The following is a 9,945-nucleotide window of genomic DNA, read 5'->3' on the forward strand; positions in this document are numbered from 1 at the left end:
GGAAATTATTTTGGGACTGGACTGAAAAAGACAAAGAAGGCTGACTATCCCTGCTGAGGAAGAGTAGCCTTACTAGGAAGTAGACAAGATCCTGAAAGGATTCTTGGAATACTGCCACAGGGGAGAAAATGGCAAATAATGCTCCACAGAAAAATATTGCCAGGAAACAGAAGTGACTTATTGGATCACTGACACATTGTATCACAATATATCACCATCAACTTTAAAAATAAAAAGGAATCATAGCTACACGACAAGAGAATAAATCAGAGATATGAGCTTCAGAAATATGCAGGAGTCAACAGAAGCTAAAACAGGAGCTGGCAGCACTGGGCAAAGAAGTGGAAGAAAAACCAAACTATTGCAGAAATGAAGCCAGGTTGGAAGCAGCGCAAATAACGACTGGTACCCCTGATAGCACTGTAAAGCACATAGAAAATGGGATTGATAAAAGTAAGCAGAATAGTTTAAGGCCTTTATTTCCAAGATCAAAAGCTTTTGCACAGCAAAGGAAACAGTTAACAAAACCAAAAGACAACTGACAGAATGGGAGAAGATATTTGCAAATGACATATCGGATAAAGGGCTAGTGTCCAAAATCTATAAAGAACTTAGCAAACTCAACACCCAAAGAACAAATAATCCAATCAAGAAAGGGGCAGAAGACATGAACAGACATTTCTGCAAAGAAGACATCCAGATGGCCAACAGACACATGAAAAAGTGCTCCATATCACTCGGCATCAGGGAACTACAAATCAAAACCACAATGAGATACCACCTCACACCAGTCAGAATGGCTAAAATTAACAAGTCAGGAAATGACAGATGCTGGCGAGGATGCGGAGAAAGGGGAACCCTCCTACACTGTTGGTGGGAATGCAAGCTGGTGCAACCACTCTGGAAAACAGCATGGAGGTTCCTCAAAATGTTGAAAATAGAACTACCCTATGACCCAGCAATTGCACTACTGGGTATTTACCCTAAAGGTACAAACGTAGTGATCCAAAGGGGCACGTGCACCCGAATGTTTATAGCAGCAATGTCTACAATAGCCAAACTATGGAAAGAACCTAGATGTCCATCAACAGACGAATGGATAAAGAAGATGTGGTATATATACACAATGGAATACTATGCAGCCATCAAAAGAAATGAAATCTTGCCATTTGCGACGACGTGGATGGAACTAGAGGGTATCATGCTTAGCGAAATAAGTCAATCGGAGAAAGACAACTATCATATGATCTCCCTGATATGAGGGAGCGGAGATGCAACATGGTGGGTTAAGGGTGTAGGAGAAGAGTAAATGAAACAAGATGGGATTGGGAGGGAGACAAACCATAAGTGACTCTTAATCTCACAAAACAAAGTGAGGGTTAATGGGGGGAGGGGGGTTGAGGGGGTGGGGTTATGGACATTGGGGAGGGTATGTGCTATGGTGAGTGCTGTGAAGTGTGTAAACCTGGCAATTCACAGACCTGTACCCCTGGGGATAAAAATATATTATATGTTTATAAAAAATAAAATAAATTTTTTTAAAAAAGGAAGCAGAATAAAAGAAAAATGAAGAAAACATTTTAAAAGCCTGAGAAGAGGGGCACCTGGGTGGCTCAATGGGTTAAGTGTCTGCCTTCAGTTTAGGTCATGATCTCAAGGTCCTGAGATTGAGCCCCAAATCGGGGTCTTTGCTCAGTGGGAAGTCTGCCCCTCACGCTTCCTCTCTTTCCCTCTGCCCTTCTCCCCATCACTTGTTCTCTCTCTCAAATAAAAAAATACAATATTTAAAAAAATGAAAAGCCTGAGAACATTTAAAATATCAAGGGTAGGTAAAAGGGAGAGTCAACATATATATCAGTATATATTATATGCATTTAAAGAAATAATTCAGACAGCTTTGCATAAATGAATCAGGCCTTGAACCTACCTATTAAATGGTCATACTAGGTTCCACAAAATACGACAAACAATAAATAACACTCAGATATACTCTATTCAAATGTAAAGAAAAAATATCCGGGAACTCAAGAAAAATATCAAATCGATTATGAGTGAAAAATATTTAGATGACCTCAGACTTCTACAAAATAAGTCAAAGCTAAAAGTTAGTAGAGCAATGAAAGAAGAGAAAGTGTGTCCCACCAACTCTACCCATAACAAAACCATTCACCTTCAAAAACTCAGAGCACATAGTTCCAGGAGGTTCTTTTTTTTTTTAAAGAAACAACTAAAAAAGGAAAAGAAAAAAAAAAAACCCTTGGCTAACCAAAAGAGATTATGAAAATTGAACAAGATAATTATTTCATTTATTAGATATATTAAGATAACAAGAAGAGGGGATGATGGTCACAGAAAAATATGTGTTACAAACAGGAACAACATAGAAATGACGTAACTTACAAAGTTGATAGGGAAATAGAATTAGTGCATATGTTGAGTTCCTCATCTTTCATGGCTGAGAGTCAAAACAGATCATTCGTATCTGAAAAATAATAGAGGTATATACACTATTTAAAGGTATAAACACTAAGAGAAAAAAGTAATGCACATAAACTGGGAAGCACAGGAATGAGAGGAGAGAATGGAAAAAATGGAAATATATTAAACATTTTCACAACAGAATGAAATATGAAGAACGTAAAAAGGTAAATGACAAACTGGACATAAATATTTACAACATAAATCACAGATCCCTAACAAATAAGGAGCATCTAAAAAAATTGAGAAACATCAACAACTCAAGAGGAAATTGGGCAAGGATATGAAAAAATAAAGCAAATCCCGAATATAAAAATTCCATAGGACAAATGACACAGTTTTCTCAACAAATAAATTATAGGGAAAAAAAAAGAGTGGAGGGGAACTGTTACCAATAAAAGAAGGTTAAGAGATATATAAACCAAATGCAATGTGTTGACATTTTCTGAAAACTAATTCAAGCAAATAATCAAAAAGACATTTTTATTTATAATTTAAAAATATTTGAATATGAATTGAGTATTAAATATTAAGGAACCATTGTCAATTTCAGTACATGTGATGATGATGTTATGGATTGTTTTTAAAATTTTATCTGCTAGAGGAACATAATGAAGTACTGAAGTTACCCTTCAAATTGATGTATTTGGGATTTGATTTAAAACATTCCAGAGGCATCCGGGTGGCTCAGTTAAGCATCTGTGTCTTGATTTCAGCTCAGTTCATAATCTCAGGCGTGAGATCAAGCCCCCAGGTATGGCTCCATGCTAGGCATGGAGCCTGTTTAGGATTCTCTCTCCCTCTCTGCTCTCCCTCTATCCCTCCCTGCCCCAGTCTACAAAAATAAAATAAAATATTCCATAAAAATTATAAGAAAGAAAAGGGATAGAGGTAGCAAAAATGTTGGTAGGTTTTGAATCTGGAGATGGGTTTAAGGTGCTCATTATACTATTCTACTTGTGTATATGTTAAAATTTTAACATACATTACAATGAACATTTTTTTCTTCAAATGAACATTTCTAAAAGTCCTGTATGGCAATGCAATTATCCGTGTCTACAGAACAGACAAAAAAAAAAAATCACAATTATTTCGGGTACTATTGAAATATAATTCCCTTTGCTTTCCTTTACTGGTATTATTTGTTTTAAAACTAAAGATGAAATGAGGCACATAAAAAAAATAAATAAAATGAGGCACATAAACAGTCATGTGACAGTTTTTTATCTTGAGCTGACTGGTTGACTCTGAATTGGCTGTTCAATTAAACTAACTGTATAAAGACTTTGGCTAAAATATAAGATCTATTATTGCAATTTTGCTAATGAAATAATTTATCATTTAGGGAGGGGAGGAATTATGTAAATGTTATGAATAGTATCATAAGAAAAAAATTTGTAACAGATCACCCCTCAGACACCAGCCCAAGGGGAGAAAGGGAGATACACAAATGCTGCTCTATCTGGCTATTCTGAAGTCCCCTTGCAGTACCTTACCAGCGCCGCCCCCCTCCTCATCCAGAGGAGGGCTTCTGCTCCATGAACAAATCTGACTATGATATTCATAATTACTCCAAGCAAGTCTTCCATCCCAGGGTAATTATTTCATTAAAAAAAGTGTCTTCGGACAACAGAACATTTAAAGATAAAAAAAAAAATCTTAAGAGGAATTTCAGGCAGAAGGGGGAGAAAATCCAGGGGCCATGATCAGATTCTCATTAAGGGAAGTTAGTCGCTACCAGTACTGTCAAAGGACACGAACCAGTTCATTGTATCTACCTTTAGACCTAAGTGGTCATAAGACTGTAAGCAATATACCTGAACTATCCTTTAAATACAACTTTAACAAAATTCATATTTTAATGCAAATAATAAATATGCTCCATACAATTTCCTCAACCTAATCACCCATCAAGGACCTTGGGACCTTGAGAATCACCCATTCTCAGGACCTTGAATTGATGCCCATTTATTAGCTTTAATTGCTTTAAGAACCTAGAAATTTTCTTAGAATTCCTATTAAAAAGCAAATGTTCCACAGTTTCAAAAAGACATCTCTCTCTATTCTGCTTACTTCCAAACTGCTGAGGTTTTCACCATTGTAATAGCAGAAAATAAGCAAACACAACATACATAATTGTACCTCTACCTTCATATACCATCCTGCAAAACACAGCAACACATAAGTAAGGGATAGCAGTGTTTACCTATTCAAATGGTTAAGGAACTCCAAAATACATTGGTAGATTTAATATGATTAATTGATTGTGACCTTTAATATTATTTTCATTTTCTTGATAGCATGTCAGTGACCATTTCAAGGCCAGTATGACCAATACGAGAATTCAGGAGTCTGAAGTTCGTATTTGCTATTTCAGCATTTCTACCTTCACAGTTTGCATCCAAGTCGTGCTTTTATCTTTAGACATGCTTATTTACTTCTTCATTCTCTTTTGCTCTGCCTTATGCCACCACCATGAATTTATTTCATCCTGAGTGGTAGAGTCCTTGCCAAACACGATGCTTTTTTGCAGAATCTGCCCCCGAAGTAGCCAGATTCCCACACTGTCCTCTACAGCCCACAGCATAGCCTGCTCTTCCATGATACAGGAAGGACATCACCCCTGCCCCGCCATACACATCCACACACTCAGAGCAAACTCATGCACACGCACGCACGCACACACACACACCTGCGCATGTGCACCCAGGGTTTGTACGTTTCAGATCTCAGAAACTCCTTGATGCTCCTTAGATGCTGTCTTAGCACGGCAGCCTCACTGTACAGAAATCTCTGCCTTCCCCACAGAGCATGTGCTCACTTGGTTTGGTGGCAAGGAATAAATCCCGTCTACTCATCTTCAACTTCCCCCCACCCCCAGAAAGTTCACTCCCCGATCTAATCACAGTCCAGATTCTCTTTCTAGACCTTACCAGGAGCTAGATACCAACCTAGTTCTGGCTCAAGGCACCATAAAAGCTATAAACCGGAATCACTGTGAGGGCAACCACCTTTCATTCACCACTCTTATACCTGGGCCACCTCTCAGTATACCTGGACCACTGATCATTCTGAATGACTGATTTTTGGTCTTCCTGGACCCTTTACCTAGCTTTCAGCTCTTGCCTACCACTTTCCCACATTTACCCCATTTGGGCCTCAACCTCCTTTGCTAAACCGTATCCACCCATTGTTTCCCTCCAGAAACAACTTTCTTAGGCCAGAGAAATCACTCCTGCCCTAAACTTTTTCCTGTTGACCAAGTAAACTTTCTACCTGACTTTATGTCAGAACCCAATGAGTAAACGATGTCTCAGCGTGCTTTCATTTCCTCTCCCTGAGCCTGTTCCGTTCCCGCTCACCCCTGACATTTTCCTACTAAAGCCAAACTCACAGCAAGACACTTGTTTTCCAAGTTAGACTTCCAATCCCAAGTCTGGAGTAACAGCCCATATTTACTGGATGTTCACCATGTAGTAGGGACAACTGTAAAGACCTCATGGGCGTGATCTCAACGAATCCATGCCTGTGAGGTGACCAGGATGATGACCAGAATCTCATTTAATCCACACTGTGAGGTTTACTATTAAAAATAAAAGAATAACCAGCCTCAAAAGGTCTTATGTAATAGGGAAGTTTATTACCTAAATTAGAGATCTTAAGGTAGGGCTGACTCCAGTTATGGTATAATGAGTACATTTGGGCAGATATAGATGAGAACTGTAAACCCCTCAAATCCTCCTAAATGTTCCTGGTTGGCAGAGGTAGCTCCCACAAACCCCACAACCAAACTTCCCTAATTTAACATTTCAAAGAGTTCTTCTCAGAACCCACCCCATTCCCTCAATGCCCCTGAGCCGTCCGGGCCTATAAAGAGGTCTCAGCACAGCCCCCTTAACAGGACAAGGTCTAGTTCAGGAGATAGCCAGGCATCTTGCCAATTTCCATAGGCAGGAATCCGGGACATATGTATGGCTGGGGACTCTAAGAGTGTTCACCTGGGGTGATGAAATGTTAAGATCACTATTTCCTATGGGTACACTCACCCAGGACCCAGGATTTAATGTTAGCTCAAGCACCTGAAAGGTGCTACGTTGTTAACTTAAGTCTTAACTCAATAGCAGTCCTCAGATGGTAAGAATTAAGGGACAGAATTTCCCTAGCAGTGTTGAGGAAGTAACCCAAAGGCTCAGGAAAATGGGAATATTGTGTCTTATGCTTGTTGTCCCAGTCTAATTATTAATAGTGTCCCCTTTCACGTCTAGTGTCCCACTTTGGGATGGTGTGCCACCTGCTCAACCACCCCTTACGCATGCCACCCTGGAGGCCCCAGAGGACACTCAATCCTCTCGCCAGGGCTTTAAGAAATGCCTTGGTGAGGAGAGTACCAGAATCTCTATCAAATCCTGTGATAGCTGTCCTCTGTCGCCTAGAGATGACAGTGGCGAATACTGGGATTGAACTAGGTTCCCTGATCTCAGGGGAAATAATGAGAGTCAGAGAGAGATTGGTAGAGGCCAATGATAGCACTTAACCATTAAAAGACACTCCTTTCTTCTTCTTCTTTTTTTTTTTGTAGTGCTTGATATTTATTGAAAAGAACGTAAATGCTTTTTCCAGATGGTACTGAGGAGCTGGGCTGAGTGCCTGTTTTTGTTTGTTTTGTTTTTAGTATGTTCGTCCAAATGCACACATCTGTTGGGACTGCTGCAGTTTTGAAAGTAAAAGGACAGCTGTGCAAAACTGGTGCAGAGGAGAAACGAAATGTCAACAATTTGGCTGCTGGGCACACTAGGCCCCTGCAGCAATTTGGTGGGGAAGGGGAGGACTCTGGGAGAAGGTCGGGAACTAACCAGGTTGAAAGACTGGCCCCTTGGGGGTTGGTGAGCTGTCCAAATTAATGTCCGAGGAGGAAATGCAGCCAACTCAGGCATCTTCTAGGCTGGTCCTTATTTTCAAAGGCTGCGGTCTGTCGCTGGAATGTGGTGGATGGTGGTGAAGTGGCGGCATAGGTCTCTGGGCAGACGGTCGCCTTGCAGTCGGCAGGGCAGAGCTGTGCGTAGTCTGACCAGTTTGTAACAGGGGCCTGCCCTATAGCTGGGGCTCAGGACACAGTCCAAATTAGCAGGGGAGGGTGCTGGGGCTGGCCAGAGTGGGTGGCGGCGCGCTTCAGAGCGAGGCCCCAGCAGCAGGTAACTGGAGCACTGTTCCTGGAACAAAGGCAAGCACTACGGGGGGATGATAGAGAACCGGAGGGTTAAGGGTAGGGAAGGGGATCCGGGGACGAAAGGGAGCTTGGCGGCTCCGAGCCGGGCCGGGCAGGGGAGGGGGGGGGAGAGGATGGCTGCGTGCAGGGCCTTCCCCCTCCCGGCCTAGTAATCATCTTCTTCTTCTTCGTCGTCGTCGTCATCTTCTTCGTCGTCATCCCAGCCAAAACACTGTTTCATCTCATCCAGGAAGGCCCGGTAATCACCTAGGATGGGGCTATCCATCTCAATGTAGGGCACCACCCACTCCTCGGCTTCCCCGGTAAGCAGGCTGATTAGGAATGCCACCTTCATGGCGTCGTTGCAGAATCGGTTCTCGTTGACCAGCATGTAAGACGCCGTCTGCACGATAAACTCAGGGAGCCGGGAGCTCTCGCCGCTAAACGTTTCGGGGAAGGGCACCGGGCAGCTCGGCGGACGTACCTGGCGCAGCAGGGTGGCCCTCTCGCACACCAGCAGCCGTAGCTGTTCCATGAGCTGGCTGTTCTCGATGCTCAGGGCGCGGTGCCGCATCAGGAGCGCGTGCAGGAGCAGCACCAGCTCGTCCACCATGGCTAACGACTTGGAAATGCTGGGTTCGGCTCGGTTCAGCTAAGGTGCGCACGGAGGCCTCGCAGGAAGTGCGTGTCCGCGGAGGCTCACGGTGGCCAGGGGCGGAGGGCGGTGCGCGTAGGGGTCCGGCGGCTGCGCAAGCTCCGCCCACACAGCCACTCGGGCGGCCGGCGCGCCGGCGCGGCCGGGTCGGGGGGCGTGGCCAGGGAGGCGACCGGCGCCGCGTGGGGGCGTGGCCGGTGGGGGGGCCCGGGGCGCGGAGACTTGGTCGGGGGGGAAAGGAGCGGGTAGGGTCTCGGCATGGCGGGCGGGTGGTTCTCGAGACCGGAGCGTGTAAAGGCAGGGCACCCCGGTTGACCCCGGATGTGGGCCCGGCTTAGCCAGGAACGAGTGAGTGCTAAAGCCCGTGTCTCAGGGCCAGCCTGCTCAAGTTTAAAGGATCACCCTTCGACTCAGCCGACTCGCACAATTCAGTGTTCTTTGGTGGGTTGGTGGCTACTAGATTCCACTTGCGTGATTTTTTTTTAACACTTTTCCTTGCTTATTTAAATATCACTCACCCAGAGAACTAGTAGCTCTGCTGGCTGCGCCACAGGAGTCACAACCTTTCAGAGTTATGAAAGAGCCTTAGGGCTCCTCTTACAAAACTATTTCAACGGGGGTTTTTTCTTTAGTTGGGAAATAATACTGTGTGCCTACCTCCTTTTTAAAAAATTATTTTTCTAAACAGTGAAGTATAAAAAGTTCTGCAAAATCAACATTGGAGAACCATTTGCAGTCTCTTGCCTATCTTTAGCCCTCTAGTTCATGTCCTAGTATTAGTGTCCCTTGGCCAGCATTCATACATTATTCGTTGCTTAACAATGAAGATTTGTGTTTTTAAATGGTTTTGGTTTTCTACTTTGAAATTTATTTTTCAAATAGTTGCTGGCAGCTAAGTTGGGTCCAGGACCTTAGAGCTGACATTATGTTGGCTCTGCTTTTAAAATACATCCCTAGTTCAATCATTTGTCACTTCTACCACCACCCTGCCCCAGCCTTTCTTCCTCACCCAGACTGCTGCAAACCGCTTAGCTTTCACTCTTCTCTTTCTACAGTATGCACAGGAGTTTTGCTTTCCTGCGCTGCTCTTCAGTTACCCGTGCCAGTAGTGGTTTGGTTTGGAATCAGTTGACCCTCCTTCTGACCTACCCTCAGAAGGTCAACGGGAGCCTGATGCTGCGTCACAATTCCTATGTCATTCACCTCACTGCGTCTCATCGCTAAGCGTTTTTATCATGTCACATCATCACAAGAAGGGTGAGTGCAGTACCATAAGATATTTTAGGAGATATTTTGAAACTTGCAAAGCGTTATAAACATCCTATTTTATTATATTAGTTGTTAATGTCTTACTGTGCCTAATTTATCTACACTTTATCATAGGTATATATGTATAGGAAAAAATATAGTCTATATAGGATTAAGTACTATCCTCAGTTTCAAGCTTCTACTGGGGATCTTGGAACGGATCCCACGTGGATATGGCCAGGGAAGGAAGGGGTTGGCAGTGTCTTGGGGCAGTGGCTCGTATTTCTCGGTGCCCAAAGAGTAGGCACAGGAATCCTTTAGAACAAAAGTGAGAACTTTTTACTCCCCTGCTCAAAAT

At 43.2% G+C, this 9,945-nt stretch overlaps 1 protein-coding gene across 1 annotated transcript; it reads right to left on the reverse strand.

The window, feature by feature from the left end:
- Nucleotides 1-6,114: 6,114 nt before the first annotated feature.
- LOC111158950 (LDOC1, regulator of NFKB signaling) lies at nucleotides 6,115-8,416 on the reverse strand. Its single transcript, XM_022521307.1, has one exon. It carries the CDS (start codon nucleotides 8,295-8,297, stop codon nucleotides 7,851-7,853), a length of 447 nt encoding a protein of 148 aa, XP_022377015.1. The 5' UTR covers nucleotides 8,298-8,416; the 3' UTR covers nucleotides 6,115-7,850.
- Nucleotides 8,417-9,945: the final 1,529 nt, after the last annotated feature.

This window comes from Enhydra lutris, unplaced genomic scaffold (genome assembly GCF_002288905.1).
Source record: "Enhydra lutris kenyoni isolate GAN:26980312 unplaced genomic scaffold, ASM228890v2 scaffoldscaffold65, whole genome shotgun sequence".
Taxonomy (NCBI): Eukaryota; Metazoa; Chordata; class Mammalia; order Carnivora; family Mustelidae; genus Enhydra; species Enhydra lutris.